This window comes from Arthrobotrys flagrans (assembly GCF_004000055.1).
Source record: "Arthrobotrys flagrans strain CBS H-5679 chromosome Unknown unitig_0, whole genome shotgun sequence".
Taxonomy (NCBI): domain Eukaryota; kingdom Fungi; phylum Ascomycota; class Orbiliomycetes; order Orbiliales; family Orbiliaceae; genus Arthrobotrys; species Arthrobotrys flagrans.
Genome location: NW_027137550.1, coordinates 2137668 through 2163382, shown reverse-complemented (window position 1 = coordinate 2163382; position 25715 = coordinate 2137668). Strand labels below are relative to the sequence as shown.

At 44.2% G+C, this 25715-nt stretch overlaps 5 protein-coding genes across 5 annotated transcripts; 2 read left to right on the top strand and 3 right to left on the bottom strand.

The window, feature by feature from the left end:
* Window positions 1–1133: 1133 nt before the first annotated feature.
* On the top strand, window positions 1134–1707 carry DFL_003719 (uncharacterized protein; the record flags this gene model as incomplete). Its single annotated transcript, XM_067632695.1, has 2 exons — window positions 1134–1322; window positions 1387–1707. The coding sequence occupies 2 exons, from the start codon at window positions 1134–1136 to the stop codon at window positions 1705–1707; spliced, it is 510 nt and encodes a 169-aa protein (XP_067490939.1).
* Window positions 1708–11687: 9980 nt separating this feature from the next.
* On the bottom strand, window positions 11688–12665 carry DFL_003718 (uncharacterized protein; the record flags this gene model as incomplete). The annotated part of the gene is made up of 1 exon (XM_067632694.1): window positions 11688–12665. One exon carries the CDS (start codon window positions 12663–12665, stop codon window positions 11688–11690), a length of 978 nt encoding a protein of 325 aa, XP_067490938.1.
* A 2456-nt stretch (window positions 12666–15121) lies between these two features.
* On the bottom strand, window positions 15122–15613 carry DFL_003717 (uncharacterized protein; the record flags this gene model as incomplete). The annotated part of the gene is made up of 1 exon (XM_067632693.1): window positions 15122–15613. The coding sequence occupies one exon, from the start codon at window positions 15611–15613 to the stop codon at window positions 15122–15124; it is 492 nt and encodes a 163-aa protein (XP_067490937.1).
* A 1114-nt stretch (window positions 15614–16727) lies between these two features.
* On the bottom strand, window positions 16728–18458 carry DFL_003716 (uncharacterized protein; the record flags this gene model as incomplete). Its single annotated transcript, XM_067632692.1, has 6 exons — window positions 16728–16902; window positions 16963–17061; window positions 17217–17596; window positions 17682–17740; window positions 17830–17878; window positions 18018–18458. The coding sequence occupies 6 exons, from the start codon at window positions 18456–18458 to the stop codon at window positions 16728–16730; spliced, it is 1203 nt and encodes a 400-aa protein (XP_067490936.1).
* A 624-nt stretch (window positions 18459–19082) lies between these two features.
* On the top strand, window positions 19083–20063 carry DFL_003715 (uncharacterized protein; the record flags this gene model as incomplete). The annotated part of the gene is made up of 2 exons (XM_067632691.1): window positions 19083–19608; window positions 19663–20063. The coding sequence occupies 2 exons, from the start codon at window positions 19083–19085 to the stop codon at window positions 20061–20063; spliced, it is 927 nt and encodes a 308-aa protein (XP_067490935.1).
* Window positions 20064–25715: the final 5652 nt, after the last annotated feature.

Sequence of the window (25715 nt, the reverse complement as noted above, 5' to 3'; positions counted from 1 at the left end):
AATATAATATTCGAAATACTATATAATAATATACAATAAACTACAGCTACCTTTAGCAGGCCTTAAATCAGATAAATAAAACTACTATAGTATAATCTTAAAAGAACGTTCTTTAAACGTTCTTCCTTATATATATAGAATGTGTATATATAGCCACCCTCTAATAACGACTCGAATCGGCACTGGATAATTTAAGTATTAGTCTGAGTATCAAGTTAACTTTACCACCTAAGATACATCGTATCACGCTTCGAGCACCCTCGACAGGCTTCGATAGACATCAAGCCTTACACATTATTTTTAATAAAAAAGTATTTACGATTAAAATTTTCAAAAGAGACTTTGGAATATTTAGGAAAAATAAAGAAAATAGATTTATAAAACTAGAAAATAATCTTTTTATACTAGAAAAAGAGAGCTAGCCAGCTAGGCTATGCTAGTAACTACCAACGAGTAATGCTTGCGATTTAGAAGCTAACATTCTTTGTTTGAATATTCATGTTGTATAAGTTATAAGCTATTTTAGAAAATCAAATGGCTTGGTGGGAGTGTTGGAAGTCATGCTTTTAGCACATCACGTGTTTACCTGATTATGTAATTAGTCTACTCTTGGCAGCTATCTGGCCTATTTCACCGTCTACAGGCTTCGGTGGATTCTAGGGGAGATTCTAAACCTAATAGGAGAACACAGTTTTTCAACAAAAAAATTTGGATCGAAAAAACTGGGGGTGCATCGGTATATCGAGAAAAAATGATCCCAAGCTAGCCCTCTTAACGATAATAAAGAAAAGAGGGGTCCGGAAAGGAGGTTCGGAGGGCTGAAGTGGTTCGAGGTGATTTTGCTTTTTCCCGTGGATCTTTAGCCACGTAGGTAGGTGATACACGAAGCTTCAGCAAATACGAGGCACCGGCCTATGGGCATGTATAAGTACATATATAGGTGTGCTGCATCCTAGCGAGCCGGTCATGCCAAGAGAGATTAGGTAAGGTGGGGTTGCAAAATATCTTGAGCCGATTCATGATTGTGCAGTTCGAGACTGTATCCGAACCGCCTTCGACCGCTTTGAGGCCGCTCCTGGACCCTCGACCTTCGAATCGCATTTGTCAATGCAATGTCCGCCACCTCTCACACCATGCAGGGATCGCAGCCTGGGCCGTCTCTGCAAGAGCGACCCCGACCGCCACCCATCTCCAAGCCGAAGACCTCAAAACATAATCTCACCAACCGAATTCTCCAAGAATCGTTTGAAGTGGACTATTATATTTTGAAAACGGGAAATTGGGAGCATATGAAAATGGCTGCTGTTGTGCAGATTTTTAAGGTTCGTGAATATGACATATTTAGAACTCGAAATTGCACCTACCTTACGCTTCACGATTACATAGACATGTTGCAGTGGCCCGCTGAGAGAGCACAGCCCTGAAATGGAGTCTGCGATAAAAGGCTTTAAGCATCAAAGTGAACGTTTAAAGGACAAAATCTATGAAGGTTTTATAGAAAACCTTAAAATTATCAACCTTAGTGAAGATTATCGGGAAGTTCTTTTTGATATACTGGAATCTACTAGTGAAGAGAGATGGTTTTTTGTATGGATCGTGGGCCAAATTTTGCGAGCTTGGCAGAAGAAAGAAGAATCAGCTTCTCGGAAATCCGAATCCTCAAAGCGTGAAAGGCGGGACCCTTTGGCCATCGATGAAAGTAAGTGATTCCAATAATTTCGGCATATACATGCGCACGACTCCGGTTGACTGGCTAGCAAGTGATTAACTGAATCGTCCCTTGTCACACCTTCGTATTGGGTTGAGATAATTCTCTCGGAATGGAAGTTTGTGTGAGCCAATAATTAGAAATGTACATACTGACACATTTCCCTCCCTTCCTCTGCCGCTCCCCCCCCTCTTTTCCGACCCAAGTATTTCTTTTCTTTGGTTTATCCCCATATATTATGTTCAATTGGAAGTGCATTTCTCTGAGCGGCATTCTTTACGGAGTAGTATGATAGATCTAGACCAGAGCCCATAGAGACTTTGGCCAGGGTTGCGATATGGCATACCATCCCCTTCGAAAGCGAAGATCTAAGTTGGTGATTGTCTACGTTCGCCGCAGCGCAGTTCAGAACACCGAAGTCTCCTCTAATTCCTTGGCAATGTTGACACATCATTAGTTTTCCGCTTTGCGGATATAACCTAAATATAAGCAATAATCGTCATATTGAACGAGATATAATACATGAAATGCCAAAAGTCCATGGAATGAAAACACCCCTAAGGGGATTGACGCCTGGGCCGGCCCCGCTTTAACCGCTCCAAACTCTCGCTGTGTAGCTCAGGCTCTTTTGTATCTACAAGCTGCTCTCGCCCACAATACACATAACGTTGAACATACACCATGGCTGCGTTCGCAAAGAGTTCCAGCACGACGTCTTCGTAAAATTTCGGTCTCCACCCTTGTTTCGAAAATAAGGACGATCAAATCCACTGTGGCTTTGACAATTCAACAATTCAGGAAACTCTCGAATTATAATTGCCATGAACTCGAATCATATTGTCGGTTCCGTGATTTTGAAGGTGTAAGGCTGCAGCTCAGCACTGAAGGTGGCCTCTCAATTTCTTCGCACACGAGCTTTCAGAGCCTCAGCAAGAGATAACTCCGGCGAATTTGGGCCGGGAGACTGGCAGATTTGAGAGAGAAGTAGAACATCGCCAGCTGAATGGGGTTTGCATCGCTAGTACCCTGTTAAAGACTTGAGGATAGTTTTCAGTTCCTCTCGCTCGAAAGTTCTGACTGCCGGATCGATGAGGGCTTGTAAAGGCGCAGCCTGGATAGCGCTAGCGCGATATCGAAGGGTAGAGACATTTTCGATAAATCTACGCGCATAGGAGCTACGAAGGATCGTAGCCGCGGCAGCGATAATTTTAAAGGAGGGCATAGTACGATCGATTTATGTATAGGTGCAAAAGATAATATATTATTGATGTTTGGAGTGCGGAAGCTAGCCCACTAATAGACATTTCTGCGCAATCTGGGGATGGTGACATATTTGTAATAAACTTGAAATATTAGGGTTGCTCAGTCTCATGACCTCTTTTTCTGCTTTTTCTGCAGTCCCGGTGTTCCCGGCAGTCCCGGCATTCTTTGCCTCAAGCGCCTGGATCCGAGGCTACCCCTTCCCTAGCTGATGAAACCACTTATGCATGCCTAGGTAAACGCTAAGGCTTTCAAATAGAAGTACTCTCATATACCCTATATACCCTTTTCCGTTCCTTATGAGCAGGGCGATCTACTCGGTTACGCCTCTCCCTATATATTAAAGCTGGTATAAAGGCTTCTGCGGGGAGTTCCGGTCGACATTCCTTCCAAAATTCTGAACCTTTGAGTTTAATGCTCACTTCCGTCACGTTGGCTACGCTATGGTCCCCAAAATCTAATTCTTTTGATAGTTGGTGGATGTAGTCCTAACACCATATTGATCAGTTTTGGAATCTGATGTTCTCAGAGATTAACCTGGCACCACCTACCGAAAGATTTTTCCATTTCTGCTTTCTGACATCGTCAAAATCACTGAATAGACCGAGTTTCTTCTGTAGCTCACTGACAGATATTTGCTTGTCTAACTTTGGGCATTCTGCGTAAAGCATCTCATCGTATGTCTGAGGGACAAGGTTTGAGGTTGGAGAAATGTGATTGCAGGCCGGCTTCATAAGACTGACTAGAGTATCCGCTGCATCTTTGTCTCCGTCGATAGCAGCTTCGTGGCTGGTCTCCTAGAATTGGGACGCCGGTCCGACGGAGTTAGTGGTTCCTTGTAAAGACATTGGTTATTCTAGATCGATACTCTCCGTCGGGCAATGTCGCTATTGTTAAGGTCGTGAACGTAAAATTTACACCGAATATTAAGAGGAAATGAAGAAGTCCTATTTGTTTTCTTTGGTGAGTGGGATGAAGGTCCTTGCTCTATAGCCCCTAGTATTCACCCACGCAGCCATGCATCCATGCGGATCGCTATCGCTGACGAAGGATTCGATAACCCACCAATGTCAATATGCCCGTGCCTTTTCGTCGGACCCGAGGTCGTAAGAATCCCTCCTTGTGGGACGGGTATAATGACTGCATCATGCAGTAGGCACGACGAGGCGCGTGGTTCTTTCAAATTATACCCTCATCCTTATTCGCATGCTATTACGCAAGTTCCTATCAATATCATTATCGCACGAAAATTTGCGGATATAAGTCTCTGGATGCCACAACCGACCATATTATCATAGTATCATGTAGTCTCATACGGACGGGAAAAAGTAAAAAAGAGAGCTGTCATTTGGTTAGGGATAGGCTTTGTTTTTTTTTGAAAGAGGGGACCGGTCATGGGACCGGATTAGCACCTGGAACGTTAATCGTGGACCATGGAGCGGTGGTTTGTTTGCAACACATGTAGAGGCTCTTTCGGCGTTGGCGTTAGTCAGTTGCAGCACTAGTTTGGCAAAATACGTACAGCAATATACTACCTAGTTAGCACATAGAAAGGTTCAGGCCATAGTCCCTAACCTTTCGGGTTCGATAACCCTTGATAGCTTCATCGACATCCACGGCGTCTCCTAAGGTACATACGGAGGCCTATACTGAAGATCCCCCAGAGCTCAGAGCCGTGCTTGCAGTGTGGTTAGCATCTCGGGTCTTTATCGAGATGAAAGCACGAAACCCACGCTTACCTCCTTCCTAATATGCAGAATATCAGTATCCTCCCAAGGATAGGAAACATAGCCAGCCCTCCTGGACCGTATTCAAGGGTACGGTGCCGTGTTGCAAGACAGTTCATTCAATGCCTCCGCAGTGCAGGTCGAAAGAACGCGAACGCGAACGCATAGCTCTATCGTCTATCTAACCACCCAGCTCGACTTATTTAAAGGGAAACAATCGTACCTTCTGTCGTTCTCCCTTTGTAGATCGGAAATCTCTTGAGCCTAAAACAAGATCCATCCTATCTATCTTCCTTACCGCTGACCTTACGATGGAACCTTCTACTTAAGCCAGCCTGAAGCGGCACCGAAGAATAGATTCTGGTACTCTACCCCGCTACTTAATACCAAATTTTGCCACCCCGCGGGATAGAAAATCGAAATATCCAGCCAAACAATCAGAATTGGATAGTACTCCGATCAATCAAACAACGACCACTCATTTGTCAGAAAGTCCTTCAAGCGTCCAGCGGCAGTATATTTCGGATACGACTACCTGCCGTCTAATATGTTCGGCGGAGCAGCGGCCGAATGTCGGTATTCCACTTAAGAAGCATGATGGAGGCACAAAACGGTGGGGGCGGGGTAGCTGGGTACCAAGAAATTACCGAATTGGGGGGCAATCGACTAGATTGAGCTTAATGGGAACCTCCCCAATCGATAGTACCGAAGATTATGGATCCGAGGATGAGGATATATATACTGAGCTGGAAGCCTGTAAATACATCTCTAACTTAATCCCTTCTGAGTGGGTGAAAAAAAGTCCCCAGGCTTAAGACTCGCTATTTTGGGATACTCATCAAGATTTCTCTTTTCCATGTACTCCTCTAATTAGCGAGCCTTGTGACCGAATTAACCTCGGTCTCATTTGTGCACAAGGGGGAATGATATCGTGCGGCATGAGAGGACCTGCTCGGACAATAATCGAATTTCCAAACGTTGACTTGCTAGGGCAAGCACGGAACGTACGATTTAAGCGAAGCTACCGACTCTACGCACATGGTGATCAATATCTCATAGGCACCTGGCTGTTAGTCGTTTACGCCTATACGAAGATCTCAGGAGAACAATTTTTATATGTAGATAGGTCTTAATTCTGATTAAATATTATATCTAATTTGCTGCCTGTGTATGTTAGCAAGTAGCCAAAACTCATCGTCGTAGTTTGGAATATAGAGGCCCGAGTATACGAGTTTACAGTCTAGCCTTGAGAAAGCTGCAGATTGTGTATGTACATGAGTACAGTGCCGACAATGCATGGGTACAGCCAATTGCAATCATCCTTCAGCTACAAAGAACAACATAATTTTTCGAATTTTCCACCGACGCACAGATCTAGATCAAACCACCAGCCATCTGTCGATCGCAAGATTATGAGACTGGATCGGGAGCTCGGGGGTTGGAAACTAAAGACACATTTGCCTCTCCGCTCAATTCTTTGGCGCAACCCGTTTCGTTATTATGGCTAACCGTAAGGGTAAAGTTCCAGGTCCGCGTCCAAAAACGACGGAACGTATCCGATGAAGAATAAAAAGGAGGGTCATTCTGACTAGGGACGGGCCACATCCTGTACATGCCAAGTGAATCCCATTAGCACAGAATCCAACCCAATAACCAGGTATCGTCGTTAAAAGGGAATTGCTAGTTCTGTCAGCCGATGATTTATGTACTTTGTTACACTCTGAGAGATGGGTTTTCCGGATTCTATTTTTTGACTGGAGGTGTGTTGTTAAGCAGGGGCTGATATGCACGCAGTTGTCTGATGCCGGTATCTGCAGCTGGCTGAAGTGGGGAAAGCTCGAAAGACACCAGTCGAAGAGGTCATGACCTCAAGTAATTATATACAGGAGCGCCAATAGCCAGACCTGTTTCTTAGCCAACTTTTTCAGACCACATTAACGCTAGCCTCGGAAAGCAACCTCTAACCACCTAGGTACGGAGTGACCTAAAAATCGTTAGCACACCACTTTCCTAGAGCTGCCGTCTCACTCTCGACCCCCCACACGGCTCAGTTCCATCATATCGCTTTTCCGGTCACATCAGAGGATTTTCACCCCCTTCTCTTCCACCTCCACTAGTATACCTCTCATTCCCCGGCCCCTGGCAGATCTCTTCTCGAGAGTCCTAGTCCCAATATTTCTTTTTATTATCCCGGCAAGGTGGCGTCTACCGAACTCCTTTGGCTTGACTCTTTCGGAGTGTCTTCAATATCGAAACCAAGGGAACAAGATTTACAAATCAGGAGCCGTGCGATTGCTGCAATATTCGGCGACGAGCAAGATCTTTAGCAGCCAGAGTGGGGTGGATTATACGAAGAAATGAGAGTAGGTTGATCCCGCATTAATTCAAAGTTTTACTTAATCGCCGATTGCACGCAACTGGGTACGAAACAAGTGACTATGATGTCTGATTGAGTTCATGTTCAGACAGCCGCCAAAGAAACCTATCGGATCATAATCAAGCCCAAAAATAAAAGCAATAAGCTGTGGAAATTACTTCCCGCAGAATTAAAAAAACGTGCTATCGATCACTTGATGGAGACTGCACGTTCGAGTCTCGAAAATTATCACTCCTATTTTGAGAGATCTGAGAACTATTGGCTACCGGAATATCTTATGAGATCGTACTGCCGGTACCATGTCACCGAAGCTCTAAAATTAATTATGGCTTTGAGGCCGCTAATCTCATTCAAAAACTAAAATCGTTCCTCTCTTTTAACGTACCCCTATAGCATACATCGCGGAACCCATCCACAAATAGCGACATCAATTAATAAAACCGTTTGCAGTTGCACTGAAAGATGTCACTACCACAATACTCGTATATGCTGTCCTCTTCACAGTTTTCCGTAACCGACACTCTGCTTTCTCTTTCCCTTTTGCCGGCTCCACCATCGTGGCGCGGATCCGGTTCGCTTCGACCGCGCTGCATGAATGGAAATTCTAACCCAGTAGGCGGCTTTCTAGCTTCCTGCTCTTGGGGGTTCTTATTCGGGTAGTGAAGCATTCCGCGGCGTGATGTAGCGCGACCAGAAAAGAGTTTCTATTCAACGAAAAACCATTAGCGATCCCTTGAAACCGGATCCAAAGGAAATACTAACAAGTTTCTCAAGTCGCGTCATATCTGTGTGAATAAACGAGGATTTGGCAATGGTGGACTGGCCGGGCTCCCTTCAGTGGAGGTAGCTGATAGCGACCGCAAGGTTTTTATTTTCAAGTAGCAGTCTTCGTTAGGGGGGGATAATTGACTCAGGGTGTATCGATGAAGCACAAAAGTATTTATCGTGATCGACAACTAGTTTCGGGAGACGATTAGTTGATATGTTTCCTTGTGGTTTTATCGGTCTTATGAAGGGCCGTTTCTTTCAACCTAGAAACAGCAAAAATTGTATAGCGTTACCGCCTAGCATACCCAAGGTATCATCACAATGTTGTGCACCCCCATTATCATCATGCATTGCAGTCAGCATCTTATGATTTCAGATTTCCTCGCCGAAATGACTGAGGCGTGGGATTTAATGCAGCTTAGATGAGAGATGGGTAATTATGTAATCGAGCCTCCTAAGTGGTAGACACAAAATTTCGATCCAGGCTGACCTTTCGCTATGATATATGACTGGATGCACCCACCCCCCCCATTTGCGAGACAATTAAAGTCTGCATAAACGAATCTATATGCACTATTCCTCACATATATCACAAATCGGGGTGACCGAGTGAGTTAAATCGTTGATTCGGCGAATTCACGGCTGATGACCACCAAGTCTCAAACAGCTGTTTGGTGGAATCTCTGGCGAGGAGATATCAGGCAACCCTCCATAGTTGGGTTAATGTAGCCTCCCACCTGGCCTGGCCATGCCCCGACGACTGTAAAAGCACCTCCTACTCCATTTTTGAATATCTAGTTCGCACTTATTTTCAAGTCACGATCATTCAACCTCAAGATGCCTCTTCTTGATTTATCCCCGGAGGTTTTATTTCTAGTCTTTAAATCGATATCATCGGTATCACGAATTTGATGTTAACGAGCAAAGTTTGTTACAGTTTGAGTCGGAGCCTACTTAGTCCCCTCAAAGCGCTTGCTGAGTATCAAAAGGCCTATAAACGGAGGGAATTTGTTGTGCATCGTGACAGCGAATCATCAATGACTGTCAGTAATTACACTGGAAAAGGTACGTTTAGTCACACTGTTAAGCATTGGCCAGCCGGTTGATGATGCAACAACAGTCTCGCTAAACAGATGTTCAATGTATATCTTGAGGCCTCAGGATATGAAATATCTAGCAGTCTTAGCTTTCGGACTAGTTACTTATTTAATCTTTTAAAGAGGCCGTGGCTCCCAGATCTCGCTTCTCCACGCTCCCGGGACTTGATATATTTGTTCATTGAAACGGCGCCTCAAACCCCTCTACTACACATCAACCATACCGAAGGCTCCCTTATTGAGATTTCAATAATATACAGCGACTTCGGCACGTTCAAATCCCTAAGATACTTGAGAATTTCTGTTTCAGCCGCGAAGTTCGAGCGAGAAGATTTCTTTATTCTGAGGGGTGCGATTATGTCTCATAGACTTGAAGCTATAGCATTTCTACTATATTATGGGCTTTCCCAAGATGTCTTTGAGAGATTTTGCTTGATATTGGTAAGATCCCTGCCATGGAACTTTAATTAGGACCCCAAGTTAATACAAGTGTAATGGATTCAGAAGGACCTCAGCTTCAGCCCCAGGCTTAGAGCTTTTGAGCTCATCAACCCAAAAATATCCCCAAGTATAGAACCGGCCGAAGCTTCGACTTTATATCTTCCCTATCAGTGGAGAGGTGACCTTGAGAGGTGCCGGTCTATAGACATTTCGCCTCATGAAAGAGGGAAATTATGCTACTCGGATGAGCAAGGCCCTCGAGGAAAGTTTGAAGCCCCTACAAAGGGTAGTGATACGCCATATTTGTAACCTAGAAGGGCCGTCTGCCATCCATCGTCGAAGCCTATCAGCCTTGTCCCGACCTATCGATCTACGAAAGAGGTACGGAACACTCGTCCCGATGTTCGTTAAATCTGTGGCCGGCGTTAAAGATAGGGCTACAAAAAAAAATCCGTTACTAATATTCAAACTCATTGCACTTTGTCGGTCGGTCGGTGTCAGCTTGCTTGGTATATTCCGTGGACAGTGATCGAGGGGTAAACACAAAGAGAGGAATTATTCCGTCCGCGTTTGAGTATGCCGTGGGAAACTCGGGATTTGAGACTACATCAGCTATCAATCATACCAAACTTGATACTGGCAAAACGCTGAATTAATTTCTTAAACCATCATAGAATTCTAAACCCCTAACAGACGCAAATTTGTAAAGTTATGCTAGACTATCTACAAGCAGCAACCGACTAAGAGGCAGGTATCTGCTTAAGTACGTAGAGGTGCGTGTGCTAACTCAGAAAAATTGTAAATTTTGCCTCCATCGACACTGATCAGCCATACTTACTGAGGATGCATAAATAATTAGCGCAACGCGAAATATGGTCTTTATAAAAATTGGCGTTAGCGACTCTCCCCGGGCGCCCTGAATTGTAAGTGAGACGATATCACAAAGATAGAGTACATGGCAGTACACCGCCATAGCTCCTACAACTGACCCCTTCGACATATCAAGGTTGGTTGCGGGCTGGAATCGACGGCTAATGAACTCCTAAAACAAATTTCATTAGCGCTTCAGATTTTAGACTATGCCTATGCGGAGCAGTTTGCTCAGGCACAAAGAAATTATCATCAAAGACCGCAGCTTGCGAGACAGTGTTTTAGCCGTCATTGATGCCAACCCTTGGCATACGGTTGACCGCTAAGTGAAATACCCCGAGGGAAAACTCACTAAGTCTCAATTGTCGAATACTTGCCACCGTAAATGGCGAAGCCTAAAGGCCTATTTTGAGCTAAAGCCAGAGTACGATTCGAGAGCGATAAGAAATCGTATAGATTGTTTCGAAGGGGGTAGTGTTCGAGAAAAGAAGAATAAGAAGACTGGCCGGATGGCCGGCCCCCTTTATCTACTTAGCGGTTTTGATTAATGTATCCTCTAAGGCGAAATGATTTAGAGGATATTTACGATTTTTTTAAAAACATAAGATTATGGGGATTTTCAGCCTGTAAGGCTGATCGTGGATATCGCTAGTAGGAGGTACCTAAGTATCTATCTAAGCCATTGCAAACACCATGGATCTTGAAAAGGGGTCCGTAGATCCGAATGTTGAATTGTAGATGCATCGATGATTCTAGAGGGCTACGTATATGATGGCTACGAGTTCATGATTTTGCTATATCACAAAGCTTTCACTATAATATATTAGTCTAAAATTCAGAAGAAGAGTTAGCCCTGTGAAATGTCTCTGGCCATGTTTGATACGATCTCGGTTGCTAGTTGTTTCCTCGATTGGCATTTGAAACGGATAAAATGCCGTCTGGCGATAGCCCCCTCGAAGCTATTGTCTCTGGTGGTATCTTAGGCTCTGGTACTGCTACCAAAACTTGGGATATTGGATGGCCGCAGCTACAATGTCGATGACTTTGGAATAACCAATATCCTAAACCAGAAGATTTTTCAGCTGATATCAGTAGTTTATCACAAATTTATAAACTGGCCTAAGTTTCGCGTCCAGGCCTGCCTAGCAATATAATAGTCAAACGCTTGAAACAAAATGTTACGTATATACAGCTTGGTATACCCTACATAATCTCTCTTCTCCATTGTTTACCGCTCATAGCAGAGCGCGGCGAGAGGCCTGAGGCTAAAAACAGACTAAATACTTAGGTAATTGGCTCTCAAACGAAAGAAAACCAATTGAATAAAAATAAAACTTACGTCCTGGAGTGAAACTTCAGGCTACTACAGCTACATTAGCGATTGGTTGGCGCTTTATTAATTTTATGTCGTATCATATATAAGTACATCAGACTATATTCTAGATGTGCCGTATCCAAAGGTTCGGTTCGCAATAAACTCCTTCGTCCCTTCTCCAATAATACCGCACCGGTCCCAGTGTTCCAGGAACGTCATAGACGTTAACGTATTCTTCACCGTCGTGCTCGTTTATTTGCACATTTCCTTCCTTCCAAGCCTTCTCGCACATTCCGGGTTTATCAGCAGAGTCGTCCCAGCATCTTCCTTTGGCCCTGAGAGTTATGCTGGTATTCGCGATCTTGATAGGTGTGCCACCAATCGATAAATGCTTCCGTACCCAAGGGTCGAAGGTATCTTTCCTCACAAGCACATCCGCGCCGTTATTAGTCTCAACTTCACAGTTGCGACCCATTTGGAGGTAGATTGGCATCTGCATTGCTTTGAATTCCGTCTTTCTAGTAGGGCGCACGGGGACAACGTATGCCTGGTAATCTTCCGCCATGCACTTGTCGCGCATCAATCCGATGATTCGCTCAGCAAGGCCTGGGGTACGGAACTCCTGTAGAATACAGACAGCTAGGGCGCAAAGGGTGTTGGGAGTCTCGCCACCGCTATAACTTGCATCCCAAGGTCTAGCGGGGACGTCAGGGAGAGTCCGCGCTTTGAAAGCTTGTAGTTTCTCTGTCATGTTGTTTCGAAAGTAATGTTGTCTTATTCCAAGCGCCCCTACTGCATCCCACCCGCCGTCGGGCAAGGTGTCGTTGTCGTTTGGGGTGGGCCAGTAGAACGGTATGGAACTACCCATACCGACAAGCCTCATCGTGGAGGAATCCGGGGCTTTGTATACGACCAAGACCTGGAACTGTCGTAACCATGGATCTTTGCGTAGAGGAACCATGATGTCTGCCTCGCCGAGACCCATATATTTCGGCCAAGATGCGTTAATCTCGCACCGATATGAATCTTCTGTGGATAGTTCGGAGGGGAAGTCGGTAGCATAACCGACTTGGAGATTATTGGGCAGTCCTGTCACTGTCATTTTTCCCTAGCTTTTTCTCTTGAATAACGGCGATTTCGTTTCCTATAGACTTGGATGTGAGTTTTGAGAAATAATTGAAGCATCAGATCTACAGTTGGAGGAGATGATATAGGAGGGGAATCGCAATCGGACAGCAGGTGGCTGGGATTCCTTCGGTAGGGGGTGGTGCACCCTAAATTCATCGTAGCCTTGAAGTTTTGAAGTCTAGGCTTGATATTTTGGCCGAATATGCAACATGCATCATGCATGCCCATGCACATGCCATCCAACCTCATCACATTCTCTTTCGAAATCTCCCCTTGGACCCTGTTTTCCAGATTGACGCGCGCGCCTGGACTGGGCTAAAGTTGCATTGGGCCGACTCTCTCAAAAAAGCCAATCAAAATATTTTCTTCGAGACATAGGATAGGGACAGCGCGTATGCCGTCAAGGAAAAAAGGGGACGATGAAGACATGATAGCTTCAATGTGAAAGAAAAAAATAACGCGAGGTGAGTGCCCGAAGACACTCACCGTGAAAGTACCGCGCTCTGCAATGCGGACTCCCGAATGAAAGGTTACGACTTCTTGATCCCGCGACCTTCTCACAAGGTAAGTATGGGTTCTGAAGAGGGTGGACCCTCCTTAGATACCAGCGCCCAACACGCGAGGGAGACTTCCCGAGTGGTTTGTCGAAGGTCATACATACCTTTGTTCCACTCGAAAAACTCAAAAATCGAAAAATCTAATATTGCAACAACTTCAACACAAAAAAGGGAATTCTCAAAGTGAGAAGAATTATATTATTTATTTATATACAAATAGATTACATTTCATAATTAAGGCTATATAATCGTAGCAAGAGGTGGACTAACAGGTTAACTTATATACAAATCGTTTATATTGTAAATTTCATAAGAATGGTGAGGTTGCAGGTCGGTGAGCAGACTGTGTGATTTAGGTGTTGTAATTTGGGTGTGCACAACACAATCAACAGCCTGCCTGTGAACTGCTTGTTCTGCTGCCCAACAGTTGCAGCCGGCGGCCAGGCAGGCCAGCTGGCTGGAACAAAATCGTGTTGTTCACTATCTACCAGCCGGTCGGCCGACCAGCCTTATAACTCTACCAAATTTAATTTTTTATTTTAATTCTAAAATATATGCTTACATATACTAAGATCTAGCTTCTCAAAATAATATATCCAATCCTGGAGTCAAATCATAGCTGCGGCGTGGATTCTGGCTAGCAGCGTACCAATCGTGCTCACAACACAACACAACCAACTGATACACGGCCCCCCTTCCACATTTACTAGGAGGCGTAGATGCCATGAAAGCCGTACCGGGTTACATTTCGAAAAGACTCATGATAGTTGACATGTATTCATAAGACCACATCACTATCCAGCTCAAATTCATGCGGTATTAAAACGACGGCTTGAGGCAAAGGCATTGATATCCCAACAACAACCCAACTGCCAATAGCTTGATATGTCACCGCCGAGTTGATGCTTATGCATATCTGTATATTTGTCTGCATAGCCCTACCATCTAAGAATTTTGTTAGGAAGCGTTGTGAAGCTCTAGTTGGCCAAAAGTTTCAGCTCTATGTTAAATTAAAATCCACTATGCAGTGTTATAATTAGCATGGCAGCCTCACTCTACAGACATTATGTCACCCGTTAATATTATGCCTCCTCAAAAAAAATATTTGTAGGACATTAAATTCAAACTAGAGATGCATCGATGATTAGGCGCCGTTGAGGGTGTTGTTATATACTATTAAGAGCTACTTGTCTAGAAACAAGACGGGTGCTGGGCCCGACCAAAACATGTGTTGTGGAGTTACTACCCAAAAGACGATTATGCTTGTTGTAACCATATAATCTTACGATTAATTGGTTAGAGGGTCCTCACATCTGATCATATATATCTAAGCGTAGGCATCCACTTAAATTTTGGAGGCGATAAAAAATATATAAATTTGTGTATGGAACTGTCAAGAATATGACAGCTGAATCTGTGTCATTTACGGCGGTGATTTCCACCTTGAAGTCATCCCGTAGTTGGAGGAGCCATTTAACCATGACTCTGGTTGTTTCGTCTGAAATTCCCAATGGGAGATGGATTTTCAGGGCGACGGAGTGCTGGGGTCGTTGGCATATGGCTAGTGCAAGTGCCAGTGGATTAGATGGAGTGGATCCGTGCAACGTCGTATGTAGGTATCGTCTTGGCAGGGTCCCGTTGTTTTAGGGTGGTGAGAATCCCTGGAAGAGTGATAAAGGGTGTTTCGACATTGTCGACCACGGCTCGCATTTCGAAGAGGAACTTTCGGGTAAAAGTTTCTTCAATTTCTTCCGGCCAGTCATAATGGATTTGGAGTTAGGCACCGCCAAAAACTTGACTTTTCTCTCAGACAGCATGTCTGACCTCACGATCACTCCCGCAGGGCCGCAATCCAAGACACAGGAGACGTCCATCACACCAAATCTATCGAACCCCAGTCGGATGCAAGTAGGAAGCGGTCGATTCCCGTCCAGGATACCTCCATAAATTTGTCGTGTACATTTGTCCCCGACAGAACGACCTCTTTTGACTTGTTCGAGGAACTATGGCCTGAGAAATGGAAAATAAATAACATTCTACCCTCAAAAGAGCGAGCAGCAGCTGCCACATGGAGGACAATTGTATGAGGCCAATATATGTCGGCATCATAGTCGTCTGGAAAACTGAATTCAAGGATGTTGCTATCATGAAGACCAAGTTCCTTCATGGTCTTTGCGAGTTGCTTGGAATCCACCATCGCATTGGTATCGTCGCTTTCAAAGTACATTGTAAGCACGAAGACGCCTTCATACCCGATACTTCGTTGCTCAATTGCATCTTCCAAGTCCTTGCGGAAATTTGATTCGACATCAGTAAGCTGTAAAGGTAACGAAGTGCTGGAACCAGGCTCTTGCGTGTTCTCCATCTTGTTGTGTTAGAGTTTTGGAAACTAGTTTCCATATATACTTAATTAGCGAGCGAGGCTACTCTAGGAATAATGGACAAAAGGCTAGTAATAAAGGGCGAAGGAATGTTAAGTGACAATCAATGTCCTCCTTTGTAAAATAATGTCGAGGAGAGTTTGGGAACCGTGAAGGGGACAGGCCTTTTCTAGAACCCAAAATATCTAAGATCGACGCGTTGATGTAGTATGTGTCCCCTCCAAGTGGGATCTAAGTTGGTGGGATTGTTGTCGTTGATCTTGCCAGTTTGCGCTTACCCTATAGATGCCCTTCCAGATGTTGGGATTTGCGGGGCACCCGGCATGCTAGCGGCAGGCCTCGAGACTAGGCTCCGCTGATGTACCGATTAAACATCGCAATGACTGATTAATGATAACTATATTAATATCGTAACTCCCGAATCATTAAACACGGCCACTCGACAGCTCTGCGCCTCCGATATATTACTCGTTTTTAAACATCATTTTGCAATTCAAAGAAATCATTCAACTTTCAGCTACTGCGGTGGCAATATTGCGACCGTCATGACTAACCATAACACGAAGATTAGCTATGGTATTAACTATCAGAGTTTTCCTTTGGTCAAGATATTCAAGGCCTTTAAAACCTGAGATTACTATGTCTGTATCTTCATCAACTCCTCAATCTGCCCGCTGGTCAAATAATATTTATTTACGACCGTTTTGTGTAGATATAAGTCAGGGCTCTTTACGGAATTAGCCCCCTGAATATGGTCGAACAGATGTCCAATGTTATTTGACTATCATTTTTGAAATGGATGTGCTGTCCGCTACCGTATACCGAATAAATTGTAAAGCAAAAGATAATAAAAAGACGGCGGAATTTCAATCCTGGCTTCGTTCGTCAGATTTTAGAAAGTGGCAAATGGTTCTGTTAAACTTAACTACCCAATAAACAGAGATAAGTGAATCAAATATCCGTCCACGCGGGCATGATAGAGTTCTGACATGATAAAATGATATTAAATTGCAGAAACTTGGAAGTGGTCTTATTATATGAGACGTTCCCGGATGTATGTAAGGATTAGACTAAAGTGGTTGTGGCGGCAACTAATACCTAAGCATTTGTTTTCTCCTTCTCAGATTCCTTTTTCTCCCGACCCTCGGAAGATGGTTTCGCTGCCGACCCCGCGCTAGAGCCGACTCTACTAAGGACTTTAGGTTTGTAGAAGATCACCAACGCTCGTATCGCTGGTGCGCAGGCGCAGATCAATGCGATGTTCATCTCAATGCTAGAACGATTAAGTTAATAAGCGGTACCATGTTGGTAGGTATTCAAGTTTAGGGTTTACATTGTCCACGCATCAATGATCAAAGTTGAAGTACCCTGCGCGTTTAAGTTCAGGTTCTTGATAAGTGAATCGAGACGGAAGCCGCTGGCGACACAGGCACTAGAATAAACGAATATGTAAGTTTTACGGGCGGTCATTATCATAATATATTCCGTAGCTTCACACCATGCCAAGAACTTGATAATAATTGAGCTGTGGATAGATTTGTGGAACGGGTGAATAAGTTTATGCGGGTTAAGAAGGGAAATACTGACAAGGCACCTATCCCAAACGTGCACAACGCCAAAATCCGTTGTCTTGGGTATAACTTTAGTTGAAATACCATGGGTATCGGTAAAGCCCAAATTGCAACATCGGTTAGAATATAAATCGCGCCGACTGCAATTAATGCCGTGCGCTGGTCTTGATTTGACCGGCAAGTACTCGTAAATATATGGTCCCAATTGTTGATAGGTTTGCATGCAAACATTGGGACAAAGAACCCGGCAAGAGTATTGCCAATTGTGATGAATGCAGTGGCCCAGACGCCCCAGCGAATGTAATTCATAGTCGTCATTCGGTAGTAGAACATACAGAGCGAAAGTTTGATAATCAACATAACCCAAGGATATAAAAGGTTAAGGGCATAGACTGTCTTTTTGGTTTCCGAAAACAATTAGTGGATGCAATTCGAGATGGGGTTTATTTAGTATGGAACGTAATGTGGTTGGTTAGAATACCTTGTAGTTTTCGTGGATCATATCCCAGGACCTATCCCACCAGGCTTCATATGGACCCACTTGTTCGATCGATACATATCAGCCAAGTTCTTTAAAGACATTCATAATTGACTTGTAAACTTAAACAAATGGAGAATTTCTAACATACTCACGTTACTGTGATGAACCGCTACTGCTCCCCAGGCCACGGTCATCAACTAGAAAAGACGAAACAACAAAATGATCGCGTTAGATACTGATACTCTTCTAATTTTTAAATTTAGGTTGAAATTTCGCACAAGGAATGCCGAGATTTTCTGCCATTGTTACTTCGTACAGTCAGTTGCGATAACTCACATGGGCAGCAAATGTTAACCAGTCGAAAGACCTAAGACCGCCTCCCACTCGATGCCTCGACAACATCCGCAAGGTAACCGCGATAGTCGTTATGACCAAGAACGCGATAAACAGTGGCACCACAATACCTATATTTCTAGGGTGTGGAAGGAGTGATTGTGCTTCGGCGATAGCTGGTATCCAACCCACCATGTTTTCCACACCCCCCAAGCTTTTTATCATCAGGGGAGCATCTGAAGGTATTGTCCCGAAATTTTGTGTTAAATCCTCGGCAGTTAAACTGTAGTTCTGAGATACGATGAGATCCGCATATTTTTCGATAATCGAGAGAATCGGCAAATTAGAGTATTTGGGAGACCCAGCGCCAACCCAAAACGATATGCGGAGTATCGATAAAAGATCCTCGTCAGGAATATAATCTAGTTCTTCGCCTTCAGACATTTTGGATATTGAATAGATAGAACCTTTTTCGTGGAAAGATAAAATATGACACCGCGTATGTTTACGGCGATGTATGAGAAAGAGAAAAGTTGGAACCCATGTCCGTAGGAGTAGGGATGCAGACAGAAATATATGTGTTAATTGAGATATAATGCTACGTAAGTACGTTGCCTTATCCTTTAGCTCACTTCAGATCCTTCGCTTGTGGGTGTGGTTGGATATCTGGGTGGACCAAAAGCTCCGGTCTTCCATGGGAAGAGCTTTCTAAAAAGGAAAGTCAGTGGTGTTGCATGAAGGTGTGTGCAACCTCTATCGTACGTACACATGCACGCATTTCATAGACTTTGAGACTAGGACGCGTTCAGGCTACGCTTCTCAATATCATCGTGACACTTGGACGGTTCATGTGGGTCTCGCACCGTGGCTCAACGGGCCTCCGCCAGCAAGAACAGATACTGCTATCCAACCTACGCCTTTATATTTTACTCAAAAACTATTTTTTGGAACCCTTATAAACTACAAAGGTTTAGCAGCTCGTACTATTGAATCCAAGTTGGTTGGTTTAGCATTATATTATAACCCTTTAACAGCTGTTCACATAGTGGCAACTCTATATATATCAATATGCAATTCAATCTTCGGCACAAAGTATTTCTTCTATCTCTGCTTCAGTTGGGGAGCTGCTGGACACCAAAACCTGGACAACAGATCCGGGATTCTCCAAATAATGGTCGACGTCGGGACCTCAGCGAGCTGGAGAGCTTCCAGGACATTTCCTTCCTACCTGATCTGGAGGTAAAGGCCAATTTGGAGAAGAGACAAGATTCCACTTGCACGTGTCTTCAAAATGTCGATGTATTCTACCCTATCACGACAACTTCGAGTTATATGGCAACTCCATATGGAGAGTGTGATGTTGCCGCTTTAACGTCGAACCTCTGCCCGACAGACTACATCTGCGCCTGCCAAACAAACACAACGAGCATTTGCCTCCCTAGTACCGTTCAGACTACCACCGCTTGCGGTACATTGTACACAGGCCCTACTACCCGGTCAAATACAACCCGATGGCTTTTCGCGTCGATCCCTACCGACCTAGCCGCAGTATCTGGACAGTGCGGAGGGACAGTCCCATCGACTGCAACAACTTGTAAGAATCCCACTACCTATTATTCAAGTGAGATACCCACTAACAAGTGGCTAGTTTGGGCCTCATCTATGACTCTTTGTCCCGTGGAGCAAGCTTGTGTCTGTCAATCGAGCGGCGCTTATTCCAAGTGTGTCGACACTACTGATCCTGCTTATACTGGTACCGCCTGTCCAAACCAATGTGCAACGGTTCGACAAGAGTTTAGCGTTTCACTACCTCCTCCTTCTGCAACAGCAAAGCTAGGAGGTCAATGCGGTGGCAGATGCTGGAGGGGGCCGACGAACTGCCCATCTGGCGCGACTTGTTTTACGGAAACGAGTCCAATACCTGGCGCGTACGCTGCATGCGCCACTGCAAACCCTGGAAACCAACTGAGAATCAGATCAAACGAAGGGTATGAAGGTATTAATGTCCCCGTAAAAGCACGGGCGATTGCGACACGAATTTATTTTTGAAACGGGCCAGAGATTTTCGCGCGGCTCAGTATTATTAGTTTCTGTTATACTCATTTTAGCATGTGGTCTTATTTTGCGAGATAGTAATAGGTTATATACATACGGCGAGAGAATTTCGAGGGGCGCTCGAGCACTAGCAAGGGAGGCCGGGAGCATGGAAAACGATCGCTCTAGAACAATTCACATATAAGTATCTTTACACCTTGGTGATATCGAAGTCTTCTATTTTACATAATAACATGTCTTTATTAATGACTTCTCAATATATTTCAATTAAATACAAATCAAGGCTTTCCGGGGCTAGAACATTTAACTTCTTATTTGTGTTTAATAGTATAGATTGCTGTCTTGGCATTAATTGGTCTTTATTTGAGGCTATATTAAATTGTGCGCCACGCTGCAGGCCGACCTCTTAGGATAGAGCAGTCGAGCCGTCGCCCAAAGCGTCCATTAGTGTATAAATTTATATTACCATGCAGCTCTGTGGGTCCCGAGACTCGCTCAGCACAGGTTGAGTTAATTCTCAGCCTATATTCCAAAATCAAAATCCCCCGTGTTCCATATTGCACAAATTATCGTTATATCATCTAGCCCAATCTAATGATTATGATTGCAGAAATACCAAAAGACCGTAACGGAGAGGTGATTTTTTTGAAGCCCCCACTACAGCAAAAATCTCAATAAGTCAAGGCGAGCCGCCACTTCGACAAGATCACAAAATCTTAGAACCATCACGGATCGATTAATAATTTCATTTAGTTGCTTCACAGAGTAGGATAAGCGAAGCTAAGTGTGAGAGAATGATACTAATATTGCGAGCGAGGGATTTGCAATTTGCCTCCAGAGTCCTAAATTTAAACACTAGAATGAAGGTCGGGCAAATTTGCCGAATATTTAGTGGAAGATCACCACGATGAAAGATTGGCACATACCAATCCTTCCTAATTTCCCCGGATCCACGTTTCCCTCCAGCCGTATGTACGGTCGAAGTTTTCGTAGGACGAGTCTCTAACCGTCGCATGGTCTCCCAGTCACCAACCTACTTTTAGAATATATCTTGTGGAGTCACGAATACCGAAATTTCGTACACGTCGGCGAGGGGGCGTTAGACTACAATTTTCGAGAATTGAGCGATGCCGAGGTCACCGGTTCGATCATCATGATGAAGTAAATTCATGGTTTTGAAACATTATAAGCATATATGCATAAGCATAGACCTCAAGATGAGATTGATTCTCTGCATCGAGGCTAACTACGAGTATAGCGCTTGGGGTTGATCATCAGCATCTTCTGGCAACACAACACACAAATTAACGCGATGTTGGTGAATAGATCAAGTTGGAAATGTTAAACAAGAATTTTTCAAAAAGTTAAAAAATTCACGAATTATTCCAGATTGATGATGTATAATTTAGCGCTAATCCGTATCTCGTAAAATTAGAATCTGACTAGCAGGATCATCGAATCCAAAGGTACTCAGGGTATAAGCATATTGAATGCGAGCTACGTGATCAGGGTATCGCCAAGCTTCTTGGCTTTGTAACGCCTGCCATTGTGGCTCTTGTTGATGGCGCAAACCCTGCAATGTACTTAATTACTATCAGCCTTGTGATTGTAATAAAGTATGTAATATGGGAGCGAAAGAAACACCGACTTAACAGCGGAGGGGATCCCTCACCTCATCAACATCCTTACACGTGTTCGTGAACGTATCCATATATACTCGCTACCACGTGTTACGAACCTCTAGAACTATTAGAGAGTACCAGTCCTGATGGCTACGAGTTCTCATTCCCATAATGAATATACCATAGGATGGATCTGTGCGTTACCAAAGAGCAAATCGCCGCAGCCGCGATACTAGAAGAAGAGCACCCTGAGTTATGTAACTCAATAAACGACGATAGCAATTGTATTCTTGAATCAATTGGATGACACAATATTGCAATAACATGTTTGCCTAAAAGTAGGATCAGTACGAACTAGGCCGCCGCCGTAACTCAAATGACACGCACGTTTCCATTCATCAAAATTGTCCTTATGATTGGCATTGGTGGGGTATTACACCCAAAGTTAGACTTGGAGACGTTGTGGTTAGTACGCCGGTGGCCGAGTATCCTGCGATAATTCAATAGGATTTTGGGAAAGCGGGGAAGAATGGCAGATTTAGGCGAACTGGGGTACTGAACAATCCGCCCAAGGTGCTGCTCACAGCATTGTTCAAATTAGAAACAAGGTATGCAATGCATGGTACAAATATACAAGATCATCTAGATACGTTGCGGTTGTCAGATCTCAACTTGAGAAAAAGGAAGATCTTGAAATTCTTGATTGGGACTCTCCGAAAGATTATACTTCCCAGCACGATGACTACCTCAGAAAGCGACAACCTGGAGCCGGCTAATGGTTTCTAAACTCCCAAGAATTTCAGACTTGGTTACACGACGGGAATCAAATAGTATTTTACCCAGGGATTCCTGGGGCCGGGAAAACAATTATTTCTGCGATCGTGATCGATGACCTAATGATCCAGCACTCTGCAGACTCTACAATCGCCATCGCCTATATTTATTGCAATTTCAAGCAAAATGACGGTCAGAGTCAGCGGGTCAAAGTTCTGTTAGCCAGTTTAATAACATAGTTGTCGCAAAAAATAACGTCTCTACCAGAGTGCGTGAGAGAACTATACGAGGAACAAAATGGCAAAACGGCACAGAAAAGACCATTTCTGGACGGCGTCATCGAAACCCATCATTCTGTCGCCATTCTCTATTTCCAGGTTTTCATTGTCGTCGACGCGCTTGATGAATGCCAAACTTCCGATGGCTGCCGCCAAGGACTCCTGTCAGAACTTTTCAGGCCGAGTGCCCAAAATGGGATATATTTGCAACCTCTAGATTTGTTCCCAAAATTATAGAGAGATTCAAAGGCACGCCGACGATCGAAATTCTTGCGCGGGACGAGGATGTGTCAAGTTGTCCGGACGAACAGATATCAAGATCGGATCGAGAGCTGCTCAAAAGCCTACATTAAGTCTGAAATCGTAAAGGCTGTTCGTGGGATGTAAGCCTTAATCTACCCTCTCTTCTGTATCGGGTCATTGAGCTAACATACGAATAGTTTCTTACTCGCACAGCTTCATTTTGAGTGGATAAAGTATAAAACAACGCTCAAGCTGAGAGATGCCTTGAGAATGCTTCCAATGGGAGACCGAGAGACTGCGTATGACTCTGGGCATCAAAATTCCGTGGAAGGGATATGGAATAAGGACTCGGAATCTAAAATTTAGCGAACCAGGTTCTTTCATGGATAGTCTACGTGAGACAGCCACTGCGAACAACAGAATTGCAGCATGCTCTTGCAGCGGAGATAAACGAGTCTCAATTAGCTGAAGATAACCTCCTAAATGGTAAAGACATCGTTTCTGTCTGCGCCGGACTAATCACAGTAGACGAAGAAAGTAATTTCATTCGGCTAGTATACTACACAGCACAAGAGTACTTCGAGCGGACATGGATGAATCGGTTTCCTGATGTTCATGAGGACATCGCAAAAGTATGCATTACCTATATTTCATTCAGGATTTTCCAGGATGGTTCCTGCGATTCCTGGAAAACTCTTACAACAAATATGGAATCACATGCACATTGTGGTTATGCACTGGGGATGCCACGTTAGGTTATCTTCCATGGAAGTTACACCACTAGTGTTAACCTTTTTGAAGTATGAATCTAAAGTATTAATTGGTGAACAGATGTTTTGTGCCCAGGTTTCCGGAAGGGGCGGAGTTAGAGACACTAAAAAGATTAGCAGGGCGAGGAACAGGCCCTTCCTGAGACACCCGGATACTCCATCGCAAACAACAGGAATAAATTTAGCTGCGTTTTTTGGACTATTTAAACCTTTAGCGGCAATGGCTTCCGAGGGCGCTGAGTTAAATCTGATGACGACTATGACCAAAAACCACTCTTAGTAGCGACCCGAAACGGACATGAGGCGGTAGAGGTATTGCTACTTCTCAACGGCACCAACTCAGAGGATGATCTTCAAATGCTACTTGAGGTGGCTGCGGAGAACGGACATGAAAAGGCTATTAATCGGTAGAGGGGCTGACTTGAACCCAAATCGGGCATCGCAAACACTCTTGTTAGTAGCCGCGAGTAGAGGGCATCAGAAGGTAGTAAAATTGCTTGTTTAGCAGACTTGATGCATCCAAGTTCTTGTGAAGTGTTATTGATATGGCCTCTTCGAGTATTTTAATCCCCATTTGTAAATCATCAAGATTTTCGGACGGACTAGGTTCAAAGATATCGTGAAGCAGGACGGCTAGATTGTTTAATCTTCTCGATTTCCATTCTGAATTGTTGTGCGGTGTTGCTGCCACCGTTTCTCCGACTATTTTAATAGCAATCTGTAAGTCCTCGAGATCGCCAGTCCGATCTAATTTAGTCCGAAACGAGGCAGCTAGTTGACTTAAAATGGCCGGTCTGTTTGGGTGATCATGAGGTGTTACTGTCACAGCCATCTGTAAGTCGTTGAAGTCACCTGTTTCCTTAAATTTAGCCACATAGCGACCGACTGGGCTACCGTCAGCTGTCGCCATTGCTTCTGACATGATCTTCGCTTATTCGAGTTCCTCAGTTGAACCTGTCTGCAAGGTCTTTATGCCTTTCATCCTCAATAGATCCAATAGATCCAATAATTAGTTCTTTTTTTCATGGTGGGCTAATGTTACCATTTCTTCAGCGCGGAGATAGCTTGACCAAGACCAGCAAGCGAATCTGTACACCTGTACTTCTTCATTAGCATGGTAATGAGATTGTTTAGGCAGAACACATAATTTGGGCTGTCGATGTGTGTGCCTGCCACCGCTTCCTCGGTTCTGTTTATTGCATTTTAAATGTCGTCCACTGTACCGGTCTTCGGGAATATGCAATAGTAAAAAATACAGAGCAGCCTGAGTTCTTCAATGTTTGTCTCCGGGGTCGGTTCCAATTCGCTTGCAATTTCGTACGGTTGTTCTCGATCTATGCCAAGAAATGATAACTCTATTCCATTATCATGTAGATCCAATTCTTGACAGTATTGTAGTATTAAGTCTGGTAGGTCATCACCTAAACGAGTGCCCACCAGAGTGCTAGGCGCTTGGTGAGCAATTTTATTGGGCATAAAAGGATAGTAGGGGTTAGAAGAACCGTCCGTCTGAGCTGAAGCCTGTGCCTTATGATCATGGATTGGCGGGTCATCCCGTGCAGTCTTTAAACTAGGTTGGGTTCCTTTGGGCATAGGGATGCCGTTTGGCTGTCATGGAATTCATGGCCAACTATATTGGTTGTTAGATATCGAGCTGCTAGTCGCTCTGTGTCGCTGATACTCCAGCCTTGTTTGAGAGAATTCGAAGCGTTAGCAAACCCCGGGACTTACGTACTTAACTACTTAAGTATGTATATGATGTAAATGTGAGGATTAGGGGTGCGTACCTTACTCTAGCTAGCGCCCTGGTCCACAGGAATCGAGACCTTTGCTTGGCCGTCGTTGGCTTGTTGAATCGTCTAGTGTATTCTCTCTAGATCTACCTGGAGCCCAGAGCTCCAAGAGCCCCATGCTAGTGTAAAGGGGGGTTTTCCATGAGCCCCCCCGATCTAGCGCCCT